General features: G+C 39.9%; 1 protein-coding gene across 1 annotated transcript in view; it reads right to left on the bottom strand.

Moving 5' to 3' along the window:
• Positions 1-20,568: 20,568 nt before the first annotated feature.
• The window catches only part of Iqcj (IQ motif containing J), a 16,762-nt gene continuing 14,653 nt past the window's right edge, over positions 20,569-22,677 (bottom strand). The window contains exon 4 of the mRNA XM_059266520.1: positions 20,569-20,866. Coding sequence (XP_059122503.1) covers positions 20,569-20,866 — 298 coding nt within the window. The remainder of the gene's footprint in view (positions 20,867-22,677) is intronic.

The following is a 22,677-nucleotide window of genomic DNA, read 5'->3' as shown; positions in this document are numbered from 1 at the left end:
GTAAGTACATAGAGTGGAGCATTCTGAAACATTAGAAAATCATCTTAGTTCCTTAACCAGGATTCACATTCTAGACACTACCATGAGCAATTGGGAAACGGTCACCCCTTAGTTCTAGTGACTTTCCTACTAAAATTATGCTAACCCAATGCCTAGTTCTACTCTCTGGGTTCTCCTGGTCTCTTAAATCCCAGCAATGCAATTGCTCCCTTTCTTGACCTTTATTTAACTCTTCCTTTAAAAATCATCATAGTCCGAATAGTATCATAACAAATGGCTGGAAAGGACAAAGAAGATGTATGTCATTCACAACAAGAAACGGAATATTTATCTCAATTAACTAGTCAGCTAGCTGAGATTCTTCAGCTCACTGAGTCTGCTGTTGGTGCCGATCCTGTAAGAACCTGCAAAAAGTTTATAGCTAGTCTCTATATGCAGTGCTGGGAGCACTACCGTCTATTAGTGGGGCTCCATGGATTTTTTTAATGAAAACTAAATGAAGTCACAAGGGATGATGATAGCAACCCAGGTATCATTTTACTCTGGAATCCTATCAGTTACTTTCTAAGAAATGATATCATCACTAAAGGAGGCTTGATTCATTACACTGAGTCTGCTTGTATCTTTGTCTCATTTTTCTTTATAGTTTGCACAGAGTCTCACTTCAGACTCACAGAGCAGAGGGAATAACGGACTCGAACCCCTGTGACATGATTTTCAATAGTTTCAGTTCCTGTAATGCATCTCGATGTGACATTGAGAAGATTAAATCAGACTCATACATCATGTCTGACACAACACCGCTTCTCCTCCTTCTTTTCTTCATTTCCTACTTGCCCAGGAAGTTCCACTTTCATCAGCTGTATGATATTCTGACAGCACCTCAGAAATTCACTTTGTACATGAAGCCCTGTGTTAAACTCTTCAAAAAACCATTGAATGTTGTCATTTACTTTCCCATTTTAAATTAGAAAAAGTCACTTGTCCAGTTTTTTTTTTGGGGGGGGTGGGGAGGGGCTAGCACAAGAACAAAGAAGTTAAGAAATAAAGTTCTGAGCCAGGCTGCCTTTGGGTTTTGTCTCTTACCATCCACGTGACTTGGGAAAGTTACTCAGCATCTCTATGTGTAAGGAGAAAGCTTCTCTAGTGTCTACTTGGTAGTATTGCTGTGAGGCAGAGTCAGTGCACATCACATACTTAGAGGAGCCTTAACATAGTAGTCTCCTATAGAGTTCGGCTACTACAATTACCGCCAGAGCTCTGTGCTAGATAGTAATTGACAATAGAGTCTTTCTTACCCTCTCAAACAAAATAGTCCAAAAATTAAAATGTTTTTTCTTTAAAATTCCTATTGACAGCACAAAATACCAAAGATAGTGAAGAAAATCTATAGACTACCGAGACTCAAGAAACCTGTACCCAGCCTTGTTACAATTCATTCATAAAAATTAAAAATGCACACTCTCATATTCAAGTAAAAAAAAACTATTTTATATTAGAGCATAAATAAAATAAGAATGGTAAAGTTGAAGTATAAACAGTGGCTAAGCAGCAGGAGAAAGAGGATGATATGAAGTAAGAAAGACTAAAATCCATTATAAATATGCATGAAACTTTCAAAGAAGAAAAATAAATTTTAAATGAAATGAATAATATATATTAAACATAGTTAGTTCTTAGTATGACATCTCAAAACAGAATATAAATATCAAAACAGTTCTTGGAAAGGCCAAGATTTAAAATATTTTTAAAGACATAGGGACAAACTGAGTTCCATCACCCAAATTACATTAACGAAGTCTAAGAAGTATAGAAGGGAGTAATGAGACAGGGAATACATTGAAGAGAACAGGATCGCATCCACTGTGATGTCCATGGTATTTCTACCATCAGCCAGTGTCCAGCAAGGGACAGAACCTCAATATATTCCTCAGATAAGTGAATGCTCATTCAAAATATTGCAGAGAAATGCCTAATGGATGTAATTTCATTTTCATTTTTAAAATCATATATATGTATATATATATATATATATATATTTATAACTACCAATAGAATAATATATAAGCAGTATACCTCTAGAATTGTGACAATGTTTATAAATATCCTTAAAAAGTTGTAAAAATTCAAATACTTGTGAGATCTTGTAATATAATTTTGACAACAGAATGAAAAATTGATCTCTATTTTTACTCTTTTTAAAATTAAGTTCACTTTATTAACTGATAAATTAAAGTGAAACATGTTTACATCAGGTTACATGTGATGTTTTGATATTTATATACATTGCCTAATGCTTAAATATTGAGTAAAATGTAAAGCCCAGAATATTGCAAATAGTTAGTTCCCCTGGGGTATAAAAAATAGATATGTAGTTTTCCCTAATTTATACATTTAATTCCAGGGAAATCCATCAAAATACTGAAAGCAGTGGCCTATGTTTGATTAAAGTTGAGATAGTTTATTAAGCTTTGTCCGTATTTCCTAAAATGAACGTAGATACATATTATAACTAGAAATCAATAAACATGTACTTAAATTTAACAGGGAATTTTATATTATGGAAACAACGCTTGAGTAAAAAAAAAAAGCCAAAAAAAATGTGATGACTAATGAAAAGTAGCTTGCCATTATTTACATATTTCCGGTATGAAGTGGCCTCATTTCCTAAAAGCTTTAGATAAATCTGTGGTTGCTGCAGCTTGTTATGAGATGTAAAGAGCATGCTCTGTTGACAGTTCTCATACCTGTTAATCTTCCTGATGATGTATAATTTATTTAAAAGAGTGAATAGGTTTCTGAAGAAGAGGGCATGGTTTTGGAAGACTGAGGCTATGTTCTGAGCATAAGAAGAGCTTTGAACTCATGAACTCACAGTAGCTGTGGTTGCCTGCACAAGACTTACAAGATCAAGCCAGCCAACATTTCAGCATGGTTGGGCGAGGGGATCCTTTGCTGAGGAGCTATAGACAGTAGACGGCTGCTAGAGGAGGGAGACTCTGTTTTCTTTAGGAGTGTGGTTCCTTGTAAATTGACCATGCTCTAGTAGATGGAAGCACACCCATGATCTATGGGCAGCACTAGTTGGGTTACTTTTAAAAAATAAGAGGAATGGGGGAGAGATGGCTTAGAGCAGTTATGGCTGCTCTTCCAGGGGTCCTGAGTTCAATTCCCAGCAACCACATGGTGGCTCACAACCATCTATAATGGGATCTGATGCCCTCTTCTGGCAGACAGAGCACTCATATCTTAACTAAATAAATAAATGACTAAGTAAAATTTAAAAAAATAAAAAAAGAGGAAATGAAGTAGGGAGCAGGATGAGGTAGAGTGGAAGAGTGGGGGTGAATATGATTGAAATATTTTGTAAGCATGTGTCAAATTCTCAAAGGGTTAAAAAATAAAAAAAAGAACAAGTAGGCTTCAAAGAGTGCTTGCCCTTGGTGCTGAACGATTCATCCTCACTCCTTACACTCTGATACATGAATGTCACATCAATATTCTAAGGAAGTTCATGTTTCAGGCACAAATATGGGCACCTAAGAATTGCAACTGAATCCCATCCAAATGGAAGAAGCCATTTGGAAGCAACTCTTTGGATCGGGTGAGTTTTGCTGCCTCCTCTCTTCCAAAATCATTAAAGTTCAGTTCCAAAAGGGTGAACATCTCTGTTCTACATTTTAATTAGCCCATTCTGTGGTTGGGTTGCCAAGAGCAACACTTGAAAAGCCTCACAAGTTTCTGAGACCGTTGGTAGGGTCCACATGACCACTCAGAAGTCACCCAGCCTTAAACAGCCCACAGGGCACAGGGAACTTCCATGACACATGAATGTGTGGATGGCTGCCTCCCCAGCCCTCTCCTACTGGCACAGTCAGAGGTGCTACACCAAGTGTGAACAGGGGGTGCGGGCAGAGATTTACAGCATGTCATTTTTCTGTGACTGCTGGTGGGCGCTGGAAGATGGCCTGGCACAGTTCATCCCTCACAAATGCTGAATGCTGTCCCTTGGGGACAGGACCATCAGGAGCCCAGAAAAAAACACCACAGCTTTTAGCTGCTTGGTGATGAAAATTTAAGGCAAGTTTCCAAAAGCCCTCAAAGCTAATGTCGACTTGACAAAGTGCCAAAAACCTCTCTGGCATTAAATTTCCACTCTTTGTTTCCCCCCTTCAGGTTAACAGCTTGTGGAAATAATAATGTGATAATGCCACCCTGTGTTCCAAATATCTCGAAGCACCATCTTGTTAAGCCTGGTGTCCCTTTGAGACTAATGGGAATGGAGCCGACTTGCTCATTCTACAGATGAGAAACCCCACAGGAGATGGGTCAAATGTTTGGGCAACGGCCAAGAAGACTTATCACACAGGTCACAGGTCTGAATGAAGTTCTCAAACAAGGCCAAGCGTTGTAGGAAAGGGTCTGAAAAGCTCAGCTTGCATCAAAAGGGCCCGAGCAGAACTTACACAGGATGTTAGATGGATTAGGGTAATCAGCTGGTGAAAGTGATCAAAACATGTCCTGGGAGAGGCAACGAGGCGTAGTCTTAGGAACAGCAATAAAGCAGTTCGGGCTTATAGCCAACTGGGATGGGTGAGAACCAGCATGGGCCATCACCAGATCTAATGAGGCTTACAGGGGACTCTTATAGCCCCAGGCACAGCAGTAGGGCTTGTGTGTGTGTGTGTGTGTGTGTGTGTGTGTGTGTGTGTGTGTGTGTGGTGTCTTGAGTTGCCCTAGCCCCTAACTACAGCAGCATCTTTCTCTTCCTGCATTTTAGCAATCTAACCCAGGTAACCGGATGGGTGAGGTCAAAATTTTTAATCTAAATAAAGCGTCTCTCAGAGGAACAAGTGACAATTTAGAATACCATGGCCATTGCATCCAGTGGACTTCAACAATATTGTCCCTTGCCTGGGGTTCTAGACAATCAAATTCTTTTAGTTCCTGTTTAATTTTTAAGGCTAATTCTCCAGACGTCCTATCAACTGGTGTGTTTTTAATGCATCACTTTATGTCTGAAACTAACCATTGTCAGCTCCCATAGTTGGCAGTCCGAAAGACTAAAGTAGACACAAAACAGAGTTCAAGATATGGAAGAAAATATGTGTGCTCTAAAATTCCCTTCCTTTTCTTATTGCTCTGGGAATAAATGCATTTCTGAGTCTTCTGGGCAATGAGGTGTGCCATGTGGCCTGGGTTCAGTCAGAAATGATGTGAATGCAGTGGTGTGTGCCCTTTTCAAAGAGGCTCACTAAGGTCTCCCACACACACCACTCCCTCCTTTGTGTTGTCACTCCTGGTTTTCTGGATGTCACTTCTGGTTTTCAAAGCACATTAGCCTTGAAAGCCTTGTGCTTGAGACAGCAGAGCCTGTGCTGTCCTGGGTTTTCCAGACAACTGTAGGAGGAATGACTATTCCACCCATTGACTCATCCATCCAGCGCTAACGTCTAATTAAGAGATAAACCTCTGGGTCGGGGATGTGGTTCAGCAGACAGAAATGTTAGCCACACAAGACTGATGACCTGAGTTCCATCCCCCAAACCCATGTAAAAAGAAGGATGCTGAGTGTGTGTCTGTAACCCCGGCATTTCTACAGCAAGACAGGCAGAGGGGACAGGAGAACTGACCAGAAGCTCACGAGCCAGTGATGCAGAAGTGCAGCAGCAAAAACAAACAGAAAGACCCTGCTCAGCAAGGTGGAGGGCCAGAACTGACGCCCAGAAGTTATCCTCTGACCTCCATGAACATTACAGCGTTTGCACGCACACACACACACACACATACACACACACACACACACACACACACACACACATGCACATACATTAATTAATATTTTTTAAAGGAGACAAACTTTTGTTATATTTGAGCTTTTATGCCTTTGGGGTTCTGTTTGTTATGAATGAGCCCAAAAATAACCCATGTATTTAGCAACAAACAAACAAACAGATAAATGGTTAACCAAGCCGATTCACATCCAGAGCAAAGTTGACCCTGTTGAGCTTCTGGATTGATAGCATACAACTTCAGAGTTCTTCCCAATTATAGAAAAAGAAGAAGAAGGAGGAGGAGGAGGAGGAGGAGGAGGAGGAGGAGGAGGAGGAGGAGGAGGAAAAGAAGAAGAAGAAGAAGAAGAAGAAGAAGAAGAAGAAGAAGAAGAAGAAGAAGAAGAAGAAGAAGTGTTGACAGCTGGGACTCTCAGGGTCTTCAGATTGGGCAGATGCAGGTAATGGAGCAAAACACCCTACTGGAGGTTACATGACTCAGAGTACAATCACAGAGATGGTTAGAAATCAATAGTTTTGTGTTTCTTTTCCATATAGTCCATCATCTCCATAGTAGAAATAATAGATATAAATTATATTCCTGGCTCTGCTTGTTCCCTTTTACTCTGCTGTTTTCCTTTTCCAACAGCTCCAAGTGATGCATCTTACTCCGCTTCCTAGATAATTCTAATTCCAGAGGTTTAAAACAGGACCATTAGGTTTATTTTAACTTATTTCTCAGTCTACTTCTTTCTCACTCATTCTTAAATTACTGGTTTCCTTGGGGGCTCAGGAGCAGTCAGTTAATCACATTAGTCCTTAGATTGATACAGTGGTCTGAGTATATAGCCAGTAAACTGATGAAGGCTTATTTTCTATTTTTTATTATTTATTTATTTATTTATTTATTTATTTATTTATTTATTTATTTATTAGTGTGTGTGTGTGTGTGTGTGTGTGTGTGTGTGTGTGTGTGTGTGAATGCCTGTGGAGGTAACCAGAGAGAATCAGATTCCCTGTAGCTAGAGTTATAGGCAGTTGTGAACTACCCAACATGGATGCTAGGAACCAAATTGGATCCTCTGAAAGAGCAGCAGGAGCTCTTAACTGCTGAGCCATATCACCAGCTCTTTCTTTTTTTTTTTTAATGAGAAAACATGACATTTTACCTTCCTTGTATGTTCAAATTGGAGAAGACCTTAGGGAGTATTTAGTCCAACACATGCACATACAACCATGCATACATATGTGATTGCATGGGCACACTTGCACACACATGATGGACATGAGAGACTTGCCTCCAATTCACTCAAACTCTTTGTTAACACTTCTTTGATAAGGCTATTTAACCAACCAAATCTATACTCAGAGTTATGATTCCAGTCACAAAGACATCAAATAATCAAAGTAAATTTAGATACAATGACTATATTTACATTCCTAGTAATCCCAACACAAATGAAGCATGGGAAAGACTGGTGTAGCTTTCTCCAAGGCATTGAAGTTTTATGTCCTAGTCTAATTACTCTCAAGTTATTCACTCAACCGATCTTGATCACCTTGAAAGTCATAGTGATACATCATGGAGAGTCAACATGATTGTTCTACCTAGTACAGTCTCACTAATTCCAATGCACCCCAAACAAATCCAAGTGGAGAAATGTTTTTTCCTTCCATTGTGGTGAAAAAACTCTAGAGATGAAGACTCCAAGAAACATTCTGGAGATGACTGCAGCAGATGTCACTGTAGAGTGCTGGAATATGAATGTCTATCACACACAAGACGCTCTTGATGGAGCCAGGCTGTGTGTGGCAATGTGTTGAGTGAAGAAGTACAGATGAGGTGATGTAAGAACATGCCAAGGAGGATGAGAGTTCAGAGCATGTGATAAATGTCATCAGGTAAGATGGACATGGTGTGTGGGGTATCCCATGACTAGCTCTAGCTGCCTTGGGTTAGGCTTGTATGTTCTGTATTTTGGCTAGGTCTTTTATTTTGTTTTGTCTCATTTTTGTTTGTTTGTTTGTTTTATGAGAGAGAGAGAGCCAGGTTCACTTACAGAATCTAGGATGTGAAATACAAATTAAAATGAGAAAATTATAGTACTTAGACTTAAGTCTCATTTTTAATCTTTCAGCAGCATAGATGACCTCCATGGAAAGTCCCTAAGTTCTTTTGGGTTCAACTCTCTGAAACAGTTCAGACGACTCCATTAGTTCTACTAATGATTGCTATAAATCTTAAATGTATATTATATACATGTTTTTATTTATGTAGGTCCGGCATGTAAAATGAAGATAGAATGTTTGCTGTGTGTATAACCAGGAAAGTGAAAGGAGCAACCAACATTAACATACAGCAGCCAAGAAAAATCTCATTGGATAACCTGCAACTGAAATAGTCCAAAATTCTTTAAAGTGTAAGATTTGAGTTGTAGTATCATGTCATGTTATGGAATTATTTAATGCACAAATTATTTGAAATATTTAGATTGTCTTCAGATTATATACATAAAGTACATAAGAAAATAAGTTAATTGTTTGCTTAGAATTAAGTCCAAAATTCAAAATCTGTGGTGCCAGGAATTGCATGTGAGAGCTGAGTGAGTCTATGCTGATGCATACATTCTAGGATACTTTTTGGGAAACTGCCCTCAGGACCCTGACATGCATTGACATACGGTGCCATTCATACTGGCAGAAACCTTTTAAAAATAAGTCTAGAAATCATCTGGGACCAAACAACATCCAAATTTAAATAATCCCAGGAATCCAGTACCCCTCTAAATAACTACTTTCTTTCACCACAACCTACTCTCAAGATATTCCCTAAGAGGAGGACTCTGTCGTGACTGTAACTGGAGAGGTCACTTCCAGAAGAAGAGTCAATGGAGACTGATGTAATAGGAAGAACCATTTCTAGGCTGTAAAAACCATTTCTAAGATCAACTTCTCTGCAGGCTAAAAAGGGTTAAAAACAGCAGTGAAAACAGACATATCTTCCTCTTGGTGTCTGCATCCCTACAAAGGATTTTAGTTGCAGTGGTTTTTGTTCAACAGATACATCCCCATTTTTTTTGTAGCCAAAGGTTATAGCTCCCTGCAAGGGTGTGTGGACCACAAAACTGTGAGCATATTTTTACATTGGCAAGAAAAACAAAATGTCAGTCAACTAAATTTAAGATTGTTCACACACATCTGCTACCAACAGAATGCTGTAAAAAAAAAAAAAAAGAAAAAGAAAAAGAAATAGGGATAACTCACAGTCTAAATAGCTCTGGATATCTTCTATTGTTTGGGTGATTTATACTCTCTGAATAATGATTGAAAGCCTATCAGAACAGAAGCTAACATCTGTTGGTGGTTTGTCATGTAGCAACAATTTCTAGTTAAGCAAATACATAAACAACCATATCTCAAAATGTCTAAGCTAGGTAGCTGTGGTTATAAATACATCACCGAAATGTTTTCCAAAGAGGAACAAATGTAAAATGTTACACTCCTGGCAATATCATGCTGTATCATGTCCTTGAGAGAAAGAGAAAAAGATTGACAGATAACAGATCTCTGGACCTAGCATGCCTCACATACCCATCTTTAGAACATATGGTGGGCACAGGTTATGACATGAACTTCACATTGCGTGTATTATTGAAGGACAGCCTCATCACCCAGAGAGACTTGTCCAGGCTTCACCTCCATAGGGAACAGACATAGATCATGATGGAGGGGAAACTAAACCTTGAAGTCACACAGTATGCTTACTGTCAAATAAAAACCTCCACTTCTAAAATCCATGCAGACTCATAAAACCCAAGGAAACAAACTGAAAGAGCTGGATGAAAAGTTCACCTTTCACGCATTTCAAAAAGCTTGGTTCTTTTAAATATTGAGATCATCTTAGGAAAACACTAGTGTATCCACTAAACAGAACTGACAAAATATATACAACAATACCACCTTAATATAAAATTAAGTCACATCTCTTAAAATTACACATTCCATACACTGTCAAGAATAAGTACCACTTATCTAAAAATCAAGTGCCAAATTACTGAAGAGTTGAGATTAATAGCAATTCACCTGAAAATTATGAATAATAGGAAGAAATGTCTATACTTGAGTTTAAGGTTCTTAGATATAAGAACTACTGAAATAGTAAGTTTTATATTGCAATAACATTAAAAGAGCTTCATCAGACTTTAAAGTAAAAGGCTCAGTATAAATGCCTGAAACTATATTTAAGTGGCTTGAAAAAGATAATTCTTAAATTATATTTTAGATGGCTCTACGTTATCTTAGATAACTCTGAATGACAAATCAAAATATCTGCTGGGGTTGTTATTGGTAGTAATTCAAAGTCCCTTCTCCGTTGGTTATGTGAGGTCATAATATACATTTATCTCAAGGGCTTTAAGGAAGTGGGTTAAATAATGATTTGGGGGGATATACTTGTCTTTGAAATTTTGATTTAAACAGTTAAGTTGGAAAAACTTGGAACTCAATAAGCATTTCTAGTGTTGCTAGAATAACAACTTCAGTAGCCCATATCTAATCATTTGATTAAAAAGCTGCTTGTAACTTTTCATGGGTTTTCACTGTGTATATGCGATACACTGTATATATTAATGCCAGTGTTTTAAGCCACAAAACAGCCCCGGTGTGTTTCAGCATTAAAACAGATAAGCACTCTTTTGGAAACAAAACTCTGACCTATGGTCAAAGAGTTTAATTGTTCTTCAGAATAATAACAAATCAGAAACCACTTTCCAGAATCTTCTGTTTACAAAGGGCAACAAACTGCACACTTGAAACTATTTATGTGTGTTTATAAAATGCTATTTCCAAAACAACTTTTGTCTAATTACAGTGTAATTAATTGGTGTTGGATTTTTTAAGTCTTTACATTCTCAAAATTCAAAGTACAGACATTCACATATCAAAGAATGCAAAATCAAAACATTCTTTAATTAGTATCTTAACTTTTAAACAATGATTCTCAACCTGTGGGTCACAACCCCTCCAGTAAACCTGCATCTCCAAAAATATTTACATTACAATTCATAACAGTAGCAAAACTACAGCTATGAAGTGGCAACAAAGTTAATTTTATGGTTGGGGGTCCCCACAACATTAGGTACTGTATCAAAGGGTCACAGTATTAGGAAGGTTGAGAACCACTGCTCTAAAACGATATTTAAGTCACTGTTTCTAAACTTAAAAATGCAGCGAAGGGCCTCATTTTTACAGTGTCAGTTTGAGTCCCTTGCTTAGACTTGGGCGTTACCTCTCTTCATATGTACAGAATGTGGTGAGTATGTAATAGATGATTGGATGTGGAAAACTTACACTGTCAAGTTGCTTGTCTGGGTCACAGTCCCGCGCTGCCCTTAAGCGCTGCTCAGACCTCTCCATGGTGCTGAACAGTTTCCCTTGTCCATTTGAGAAGAGGTGTTCACTGAAACTGGCTTGGAAAGGAATCCACAGAGGGCCACTTTGTTAGCAGAAAAAGTTACCTGGAGAGTTTCCACAGCACATACTACCGGGGAAGTGATTCTCCCCTCCAGTTAGCAACCCAGGCAGCTCAAAGGAGATTTTGGAGCAAAAATCTTCAAAACTGAAAGAAAAGAGTAAGTTCCCTGAAAGATGAAGCTGCTGGGGTTTTGTCTGTGTTCTTCAAATTGGGGGGAAAAATAAATACATAGACAACCAGGTGCCTCAGAGAACAGAGGAGTCCAGACAAGTTGTTGATCTTTGTGATGAGAACAAGGCCCCGTTAATCCAAAGCAGCTGATTCATTTCATCTACATTAACTAAAAAAATGAAAATAAAGCCGAGAATTCCACAAGGCACCGTACACACTGTGCAAGCAGCTTTGCCTCCCTCTAGTCCCAGCTTCTGTCTGCTGAAGATTCTCATAGCAGAGAGCAGACTCTTCTGCCTCTCACAGATTATCTTTTTCTGAGGCTGGAATGTATAAAGAGCCACATGACACCCAGTGATGTCATCTTGAAAGCATGTCACAGTTGCTGCTGTATGAAGATGAAGAAGTCCTTCTATTAAGTATTTAGCATAATGATTTTCTTAAAAATTTATTTGCAGCAAATAATTTAGTCTTCTACCAATATGCTTAACCCTATCGATACTGTGCCTCCAAGAGAAAATCATGGCTCACATGTGAAGCTGCCTCTGGGTGAGCAAGGATGAGCTTCTGGTGCTGCTGTAGGAAATGAGCAATTATGATTAACTCACAAAGAGCCTAGTGATGAAGCCCTTTCTCTCCTCCCCAGGAGCTGTAATAGAAATGAGAGGATTTCTTCAGAAAGAGAATCTACTTCGAAAACAACTCAGAATTTTTATGTTAAAAACTGTAGTCTTTTTCAAATCAGATCACTATGACTGCAAAATAAAAGTTAATGCAACTTTCTTCAATTCCTAATATTATTTTTATTTAATGGACAAGAACATCTCAGAAGCATTGAAAACTTACTTTTTCTGAAAGGATCTACTTTTTTTTCAAAAATTGGTAGGGAATTTTCTTTAATTATTTTGTAGATGTTTTAAATTCAGAATGAAGAGACAATTAAAATGTTATCTATATTATAATCAATTTACATAAATCACTGGTAACAGATAACATATAGGCATAGTTTTAAGGGGCTTATGATGAGAATGCCTATTTTTATTCTAAGTAGCATGCTTCCTTCCCATTTATTTAGTTACATATCCTAATTAAAAATTTTCAGCCACAGTTGACAAACCTGCCACTAAGAGAACTCAGTAGGTTATAAGAGAGTGGGGCGCATTCATGTGGGGGGAAAAGTGGGAAGGGGAGGGGAAGAACTGCAGCAGAGGGAGTGGAGGTGGACTTGGTTAAAATGCATTAAACGCATGTATAAAATTATTAATTTAAAAGTTTTCATAGAAGTTTTTATCGATATGACACTGAAATAATTAATATATTACATTGTATAAAAACATGTAAAAATAAAAGCAAATGAAAAACAAAAACACTATGTATCATGATATAAAGCCAAAATATTGTTGCATGGGGCATTTGAATTGCCTTCTTCCAGCCTTGAGTTTCCCAAAGGAAGCCCTTTCCTAAATGCTCAGAGCTGCTCATATCCCTCCCTTCCTCATCTCCAAGAAGCTGGAAGGAGTTACTCAGGCTGTAAGTTTAACCAGAGGAACCAGGGCCTCTGTGGTCCAGATTTGCCTCCATGCTCAGGAGTCCCTTGGCCTTGCTTGTGCATGGGGCCCACAGCTTTCAGTGCTACCTGGAGCTGCTAACCCTTTCTGATTCTAGACTCCAGCAGCAGGATGATCAGTGAGGCCTCTGTCTGAGTTAGACCCATGGTTCCAACTTTTGTGAGAAATAAATCGTAGATTTGGAACTCCCTCTGCCTACTTCTATGGTCTCCCAAGAAGTAGTTCCTAAACTGGGAAGGAAAAAGGAGATGCATGCTGACTTCTGAAAACACACCTTTCAACAGCATCGCTCTGTTGGCTGGACTTGGTATATATATTCTACAAGCCAGTTAATATAAGAAGTTTTACGTGCAAACTAAATAAGTAAAACTCTCATTTGTATAATATAGCTCTATTATATTGGCCTATAAAGGGGGATGCCATGGTCTTAACTAGAAGTATTGCACAATGTGCTGTTCAACTCATATAAATTTTATTATTGAGCCACTTAGGAATTCCAGTGCATGGAATTTTTCTTTAACAATGCTTCAGCTGAGTTCCATGGATCAACTGTCTGACAAGATAAAATTAATATTGCATTTTATGGTGAAAGAAACTTGGAAATGTGGAAAAGCGCCTCTTTTTGCATGCTCAAGCTTGCGCTGAGACAATGGAAATCTACAAATTCCTAGGGTGAGTAAACTGACTTATCTCATCTCCCTTCCAAGTAACGCCTGTTCATGTCCTATACAACTACTGCTTCTGGTACCATGTTCTGGAAAATTCTACTTCTAGAAGATGTTGTAGTTGTTTGATTTTGTTTATAGTAAAATATTCCAGGTTTCTACACAAGTAATAAAACAGAATTTGAGTATCTCCCTTAAGCTACCAGTATGTTTGTTAAAAGAACTGCCGATCATGCGTAGGGAATTGTATAATCCTGCAAAGGTACAGGTTGTAAGGTTTGTTTGGTTTATTGGTGATTATTGTGTCCCAGTGTCCTAGTTCAGTGGCCTAGCACTCAATAGGCACTCAGCTGCAGAAAGAGTAAAGTAAATTAACAAGGTGGATCGAATCCAGGATGGTAACTCTGCCCTCCCACCACACCGAAGATGTCTCATTCATACTGGGTAAACCAAGAGAACACAGACCAAAAGATTTCCAAGAAAAAGAGCTACGAAAGTGGAACACATCCATTCCCACCACATTCCACTTCTCTTTGGATCCTAGCATGTTCTTCGTTCTCAGGAGATGAAATCAGTGACCTGGTGTAGTCTGATGTGGTGGTAATGAGGGTGCAGTCTGGATCTCAAACAGAGACCTGCCATCTTCTGTGATGTAAGCTGTAGAGCACAAACAGGACCACGGCTTTGGTCTGTGCTTTAGGAAACTACAACAAAATGAGCTTTCCTTTTTATTGTGTTTATCGATGGCAAGGTACTAGTGACTAGTGCTTTGTATCCACATGTAGGCCTCTATATAAGCTTTCAGATACTGAAGGTGCCTTCGTTATATTAGGAGGGTAAAGGAATTAGCAATCAATGAAGTCACAATTTTGCACATCAGTCAATGATTAGTGTCAGAAATTTTAAAATTTTTACTTTAATTTTAAACATCAGTTTCTAAGTTTATAAATTATTATTATTATTATTACTTATTTTATTTGTGTGGGTGTTTTGCCTGCATGTGTACATGTCTTGCCTAGTACCTGTGAGAGCAAGAAAAGGACATTAGATCCCCTGAAGTTACAGGTAGTTGTGAGCCACCATGTAGGCGCTTAGAATCAAACCCGGGTCCTCTGGCAGGGCAGCCAGTATGTTTAAATGCTGAGCCACCTCTCCAATCTCATATCATTTTATTATTTTTAAAATTAAAACATAATTGCATCATTCTTCTCCTTCCTCTCTTCCTTCAAACTGCTCCCAGGTCTCCTCTCATGCCCTCTCAAATTCATGGCTTCTTTTTCCTTAATTATTCTTGGTGTGTGTGTGTGTGTGTGTGTGTGTGTGTGTGTGTGTGTTCATAAATATACGAATACAACTTACTAAGTCAGTTTAGTGTTGCTTGTCCTTATATGACTTCAGGGATGACCACTAGGTGTTAGATAATCGATCCCTCCATCCCTAGGGAGGACTAGTTCTCCTTTCAGCTGTTATTACTGGACTGTAATTCTTTGACTAGGGCTCCATGAAAATTCCCCCTTCCACGTTCTCATGTCTATTGGTGTCGTTATTATTTAGGTCTTGTCTAGGCAGCCATATTGTTGAGGTATTATGGGTGAAGCTAGGAGACACAATCTCACAGCGTATTTCCTGGTCCTCTGGCTCTTATCACCTTTCCTCCACTTCTTCCACAATGTTCTCTGAACCTTGGGTTTTTTTTTTAATTCCTAAACCAAAACAGCTTGCTCATTTTTAAAACTGCCAGGGGGAAAATATCCTCAAACAAAGAAGTTAGGGAATATTGGAGAAAGGAATCTGTATTATCAGTGAATATTCAAAGATACAAAATGGAAATGTGTGAAGATATTTTTTATACAAAAATATATTTTGCACACTGTCATTCATTGTTACACATTATTAAAATAATTTCTGAAACTTGGCAAATTTATTTTCAATGATTCAGATTTAAAGAGAACTATATCTGCTCCTAGGTAAATAAACATTAAGAATTCTTCCCTTGTTTCATATGGCTATTCCATTCTCTGTGCTATTTGGGGGTCTGAGACAAAGGGTGAAAGATGGCATTTGGGTCCCAGAACTCGAAGACTCAAGGGATCTAAATCGGTAACATCTGGGGACAAGCCTGCAACTTGCCCCTGACCCGGAAAATCTAGGTTATTAAATTATTAAACGTCACTGTCTGCAGTCACAACTCTTGAGACTGTATTGGAAAGGGTCACTGCAAAGCTTTTTTGAGAGCCAGTGTGCTCTCCCCTTGAGTGGGTATGACTTGACTATAGACCCCTTTAGTCAGCAGATTTCTCCTGATGTGTTTAAAGTTGGATATTAGAGGTCCAAATGAGTAATAAAACTTGAGGGTGATGTGAGGCAGGGTGTGGATTTGACTTCAGGGGCATCACTGACCTTTAGAATAGTTGGAAAGCCTTGGGTGGATCTAATGGCCACTAATCAGTGAATGTCTAGACACCCTTGCTAAATGCTAGGGCCACTAGAACAATGCCAGAAATCAGAAGAGCTGGCAGCCCTTCTCTCCAGGACAACCAAGGTACTGGGACCTTCAGGTGGTCCAGACTTCTGCCCTTGCACTTGCTTAGAACTATAATCCTCCAGTTTGGGATTGAGGTAATCCCTCGGGGCTGGGCTTCTGCAGCAGCTGGAATGAAGCTTACCCCTCATTCTTGTGGACAAGGGTCTTCCCAGTCCTCTGGAAGCAGGAGAATAATCTATAACTCCTTTACTATGTGTGAAGTGTAATCTCTCAGGAGATGCCCACTTACACTAACACAAACACTCAAATCTTGTTTCATTCTCAGAAACTGAAAGTCTTTGGTAAGGTGAACACTAAAATACATGCTTAATGATGTACTCTTTCTATTATGTAGACCTCATCTATATGTATATGTGTGTATATGTATGTATGTATGTATGTATGTATATGCACACCCATATATTCATTTCTAGGACAAGTTGATTCTGATGGATTCATTTAGAGAACCTCCAACAGGTGCTGGATGGACCCCAATCAGTACCAAATCAAAAACTTTCTTTCTGTAGTGTACAAGTTTTCCACAGTGCTACGAGAAAAGTGCATTGAATATTATCAAGGACAGATTCAACCAAACACTTCTTTAAGAACCCGGGGCCCCAGGTTCCATGCTGAGTTTTACAGATGGCATATCATTTAATCTTCATAGCAATACCAATCCACTTGAGAAGAAGGACTTCTCAAGAGATGTCTTAGACTCATGGAAATAGTGGCTGAACCCCAGAAAGATAACGTAAGACCCAATAGAGAGGAGATGGGCATGGCTTAAAGGGCAGGAGGGGTCTTGGCAATGAAGTGAAGCCAAATGGTACAAAACCATCTCCTAACCACCTCTGAGGGCTTTCTGAATTTGCAGGGACATACACTAGTGACACTAACAGGTTACCAGTCTTGGAGTCTGTATTCTATTAGTCAAATTACAAATTATTCAGAGCTGAGAACTTAGTGCATTTTAATGCAGGAATCTGACTAATAAAAAGTGCACAGTGTAACCACTGTTGTTCTGGCCAATTAATGAAGGTTTTTGAGGCAGAAACATGAACTCTTTCTCACTTTGACACCTCCAATTTCCATTTCCCAATAACAGTTGCTATTCAAGTTTCTCATTTCTAAAACAAAACTTTCCAGTTACCACATGATACACTACAGTGTGAGGGCACTTAATATGCAAATTGCTAACATAACTTAATATTATCTTCCCTCCTGTTGCTCTTTAATTTGGCGTGGAACAGCTGAGGTTTGAGATTTTAATCAAAGAGCATGGAATACGGCAATTTATAAAATCAAATGGATTTTTTTCAATTGTTTCATTCACTGTTTAGAGCTATCAAATTGTACAGTAGTCTTATAAATGCATTAGCTGATTGCTACCCCTCCAGCTTGACCATGCCTAAATGCAGGCTTGTTTTCAAGCGCTATGAAATGATGGAAGAGGGGAGCATGCAAGTTCCACAATGCATAATCCAAGGATGGCTACTTATCTTTGAAGTCTCATTTCCATTGTCCTTGAAATGGAGATAATAATTGTGCCTTCTTCACGTGGTCATTGAAAGGACTGGGTGAAGAACCCATGAACTGTATTAGGCAAGGGCTCAGTATGTGCCAAGTCTTCAGCTCTTCTTAAGCTGAAGTTGGGAGCTCATGCTTACACCTGGCCACAGTTTCACATTTTAAAGCAAATGTATTCTGAGAACTATATTAGCCACTATGCTCTGCCAAAACAATAAGGAGAAGCATTCAGAAGCGCCATACTCCAGTCAACGGGAGGATTAAATCGGATCAAGGAGCTGCTTTCCCATGTAATGCATACCTGGGACAGGCAGCTGGGGCAGTCAGTCACTGTAGCTAGGACAGTGTGGGGGTGCAGAGCAGCTGATCGGGCTCAGAGACAAGACAGACAGTTCGTTGATCATATTCAAGAAAACTGAGAATGGTCTAGGCAGGAACAGCAAGAGATTCAGCAAAATGGAAGAGAAGAAACACTAGTCAGGTCCAGGGAATGATTTTGTTGGCCATTTGCGGAACCTCCTGTCTTTAAGACAGCCTTAGTCCATATTGGGCCAGCGGCCATCCTAATCCCTGCATAAACTTCAGCCCCACTCACAGTGGGCAGGAAAACAAACCTCGCAATGGGCCTCGTGAGGATGTAGGGGGAGTGTGTTTAGCAAGGGGCTCAAAGTAAATCAAAATCATTGTTCTATGTGGGTTGCAAACCCCAAAAGATGTAAAGATAATGTTCCTGTAAGGGACCTTGTCACAGTGATAATCATGGAAGGTAAGAGAATATTTATCCGTCTATACTGATTTTAAAACACTAAGCACAGATTTAAAAAAAAAAAATGCCTTATAGGGCTCAGTGGTAGAGTACTTGTAGAGACCACACAGGCTTGATGCCCAGCATGGAGAGAATACAATTAAGTCTTGGATATTTGCCTTCCTGACAGCCTGGAGGCTTGGAAACAGTTCAACATCTAGTATTGCTTATGTCTTATATTTTGTACATACCTTTTATGCCTTCTTTTTGTACAGTTGGTGTCACATGCCTGCCACCACTAATATGGAAGTCATTATTATAATCAATAACCTCTATTAGAACTCAGCAGTCTCTGCTTACTTTCTGAGAGTAGATTGCAATAATGATTTTTTTTTTTAAAAAAAATCTGTTTGACTCTTACTTTTTGTAGATGTCTAGACACGTCTTTGTCCCTCAGCCCACAGAGCTAAAAGACGACACTGGATTGGCATACCTTACGAAAAACTCAATTGATAGAAGACATTTGGACAAGGCAAGCTCCTCTATTAGGAAAAGATTCAGGGAACTCTGGAGCTAGGCTAGCTCAACACCATGAGCAGACACAAATAAACAGGATGACCCATAGGAACGGACGAACCATCATTTACTCACAAAACACTTGAGGTGCTAAGATTAAAACAGTGTATCAGTGAAAAAGGCTAAAGAATACACATACAAACAATAGATCACCAGACTCAGCATGGCAGCTGATTGCCCTGAATTGGAGCTTTTAGAACAGTGGTTCTCAACCTTCCTAATATTGCAACCTTTAATACAGTTCCTCATGTGGTGACCACACACACGCACTATAAAAATATTTTCGATACTACTTCAGTACTGTTATTTTGCTACTCTTATGAATCGTAACGTAAATAGTTTTGAAGACAGAGGTTTGTCAGTGGGGTCGCAACCTACAGGTTGAGAATCACTGCTTTAGACGCTACAGGGGCTGTGAATCTGAACCCCTAATTCACAGACAAAATGATTTCTGAAATCGAATTTCCGTCCTTCAAATAGAATCTTCAAATCATTTAATTGCATTTTCTATTGGCATTCACAGCAAAGGCATCCTAAGGACTCAATTTTCACTTTCTCTTTTTCTCATAAATCAAGAGCGTTGCCCAACCCGGAGGCCCAGCATTTTTCAATGTGGTTCACAGGCGCCCTCTAGTGACCGGGAGGCCAGTGAGAGGGAGCCGTTGCTCCAAATACCCAGTTCTGGGGTCCTTTGAAAACAGATCTACTTTCACAGCTGTAAAACCAGCTTATTTCTTATAAATAACTCATATCCACACAAAACTATTAGACAATATGCCAAGCCATGCAGTCTTCTGAACACATTTCAAAGAAAGTAACTTTTGCCTGATCTCATTATAAGACTGAAAAAAAACAGGACAGCAAAGTAGGAGGAATAATTCAAACAAACAAAAACAATATAAATAATCACCTCTTCCCAGCTATTCATCTTTTCATTGATTACTTATAAATAAACGATTATAATGGCGAAACTCACTGAGTTCCGGTTTGCCAGCGCCTAATGATGAATCCCTCCATCATTTAGAGCTTTGAAAACACAGGCTTGTAGCAGAGGCGTTCATAACCCTATACACTACCCGAGTGTTCTTTAACTGGTGGTCAGTGAGCCAACTTCGGTGTGCAAAAACCATGTTTCCCTTTCAAATCTTCTTTAATGGTGAACATCAGTTAAAACTCCGGATTTCTGGCATTTCCTGGAGAGCTACACTTGTCCACATCTGACCTGCACCTACACGTGCTGCAGGTTTCCCAGAGCCCAGTAGGCAGCCCTAAGGGGCATATGTAACCCATTTAGCCTCGGGCACACTCAACCCATATCAGACCACTTCAGACCGTAATCGCCTTCAATTATTCCTTTCAAAAGTTCTCTTTCTAATACTAATTATGAAGCTGGCTTTCAAACCAGACGAGCATCACACAGGCACATACCGGTGCAAACACATCATAAGAAAGGCAGAGGAGGGTAGCGCCCACCTCAGTGATAAACGAGATTGCACAAAATCCCCTCTCTACGGATGCAGTCAAGTTCATAAGAATCTTGTCTTAGTTCTAAGATGTCAAGAGCCTCACCGTTGGGCTCCCATGCAGCAAATAAGCGACACAAACCCACCCCCCATCACAAACCACCTCAACATCTTTTCTTGGAACCAGAGCCGAGGCCATCCATATGTGGCGCAAGCCAGTCCAAGCAAGCTGGCAGGGGACACTCACGGGCGTGCTGCTGTCGGAGAATGTGTTCATGCTGACCGAGCTGCTCAGCTTGTCTGAAGAGACGGAGGGTGGGGACGGGCTCCTCTTCTCCAGGGGGTCCTGTCTTTGCAAGTACTCTCGCCATGCTCGCTGAATGCTGCAGAAAAACCCAGCAATATGTCACTGCCAGTCATCACCCACAGACTCAGAAGGGCACGGAGGCGGGGATTGGTGTTAGAGACAGAGAAACTGGAAGAGAAATTGTGCTTCAAGAAAGAACACTTGGGCTTTAGCTGTATTTTGGCTACCAAGACTGGATTCTAAAACAAAACAGTAACAACAACAAAACCAACTAGACTGTGTCTTTCTCAGACTTGACTAGGCTAGCTCAGCCTGAAAGAGTCAATTAAGTCGGGATGGGGGGGATAGGGGCGGAACATCAGTGAAAGTCAAACTGGTTTGGGCACTGTTCTTTGATTCATGGGACACCAAATATTTTAATTTCTCATCTTTGAGAAAAATGAATAGCTGATGATTATATACTCATTCATTCAATGCATGACATTAGAGGGTCTGTTCCATGCCTAGGCGCTGGGCAGAGACAACAGAGTACATTTCTGGGATTCTACACACACGGACCTCAAGGTAGCATTCACAACACTGGGCAGTGTGTCTGCATGGCCAGATGTGGCGGTCTGGTGGCCATGGTCCTGGGACAAACCCACAAGAGCATTGCAGTCATTTACTTGACATGCTGTAGGTTGACACAGGTAATGAAGACTATGTGAAAGTGCCCTGGGTTATTTAAGACACCAAAGTAACAGGTCGTCAGGTGGCTTTTTAATATTTCACTCTAGGCAGTTCATTATTATTTTTTCCCCTAGAGCTGAGGACCGAACCCAGGGCCTTGGGCTTGCTAGCAAGAGCTCTACCACTGAGCTAAATCCCCAACCCCAGTTCATTATTTTAACCTGTGGTTAATATCAGAAAAACAAAAGCCTTTCTAAAAATAGGCACCGTCTTGCTTCTGTGTTAAGGTTAAGGAACTTTTCGTGGACCACTGGCTCCAAACTCACACAGTAACATGTCTGAGTTCATGGGTAGTCAGCGAGTATACTGGAAATTTTCCTGGGCATTTAGATGTTCACACCAACTGCCAGAATTCGGTATTCTAAAGTAATAAACTAGTATCTGTCACTATCCCAGTTAGACTCCTGGAAGCACCAGACCTTCTACTCTCTTCCATGTGAGCTGAGTCATTAAAGTTATTGGTATACGAACAAACTGATACCTCTTGCTCAGAGAGGAATTCTTTCCTCAAAAAGAATTGAATACCACCAATTCTCAATAGCCAGTGAATATAAGGAACACAAAATGCCACCATATCATTGAACTTTATTGTTTGCCTAATTAATTAAGGTTTTGTGAGTTATAACATTCAAGGAAAATTCTAGAAGGTACTATGAAAGCAATGCCTTGGAGTCAGAAGCCAATCCTGAAGCTATGGAGCTTCAGCACAAGGGGCTTATGCTTTGGAGGTCAGATTCCTTTTCTGGGACCTTGTTCTATGCTCCTTGTGGTTTGAGTAGAATTCTAAAGTAAGATTTTTAAGAGCTGTGGTGGTTGGAGTAGTAGCGGCCCCCATAGGCTTATGATTTGAATGCTTGGTCACCAGGGACTGTCACTGTTACTAGGTGTGGCCTTGTTGGAGGAAGTGTGTAACTGGGGATGGGCTTTGGGGTTGCAAATGCTCAAGATAGGCTCTCTCTCTCTCTCTCTCTCTCTCTCTCTCTCTCTCTCTCTCTCTCTCTCCCTCTCCCTCTCCCTCTCCCTCTCCCTCTCCCTCTCCCCCTCCCCCTCTCCCTCTCCCTCTCCCCCTCCCCCTCCCCCTCTCCCCCTCCCCCTCTCCCTCTCCCTCTCTCCCTCTCTCCCTCTCCCTCTCCCTCTCCCTCTCCCTCTCCCTCTCTC

The sequence above is a fragment of the Peromyscus eremicus genome, chromosome 6 (assembly GCF_949786415.1).
Source record: "Peromyscus eremicus chromosome 6, PerEre_H2_v1, whole genome shotgun sequence".
In the NCBI taxonomy this organism is placed as follows: domain Eukaryota; kingdom Metazoa; phylum Chordata; class Mammalia; order Rodentia; family Cricetidae; genus Peromyscus; species Peromyscus eremicus.
Note: the sequence above shows the minus strand (reverse complement) of the source record. Positions and strands in the feature narration are given on the sequence as shown.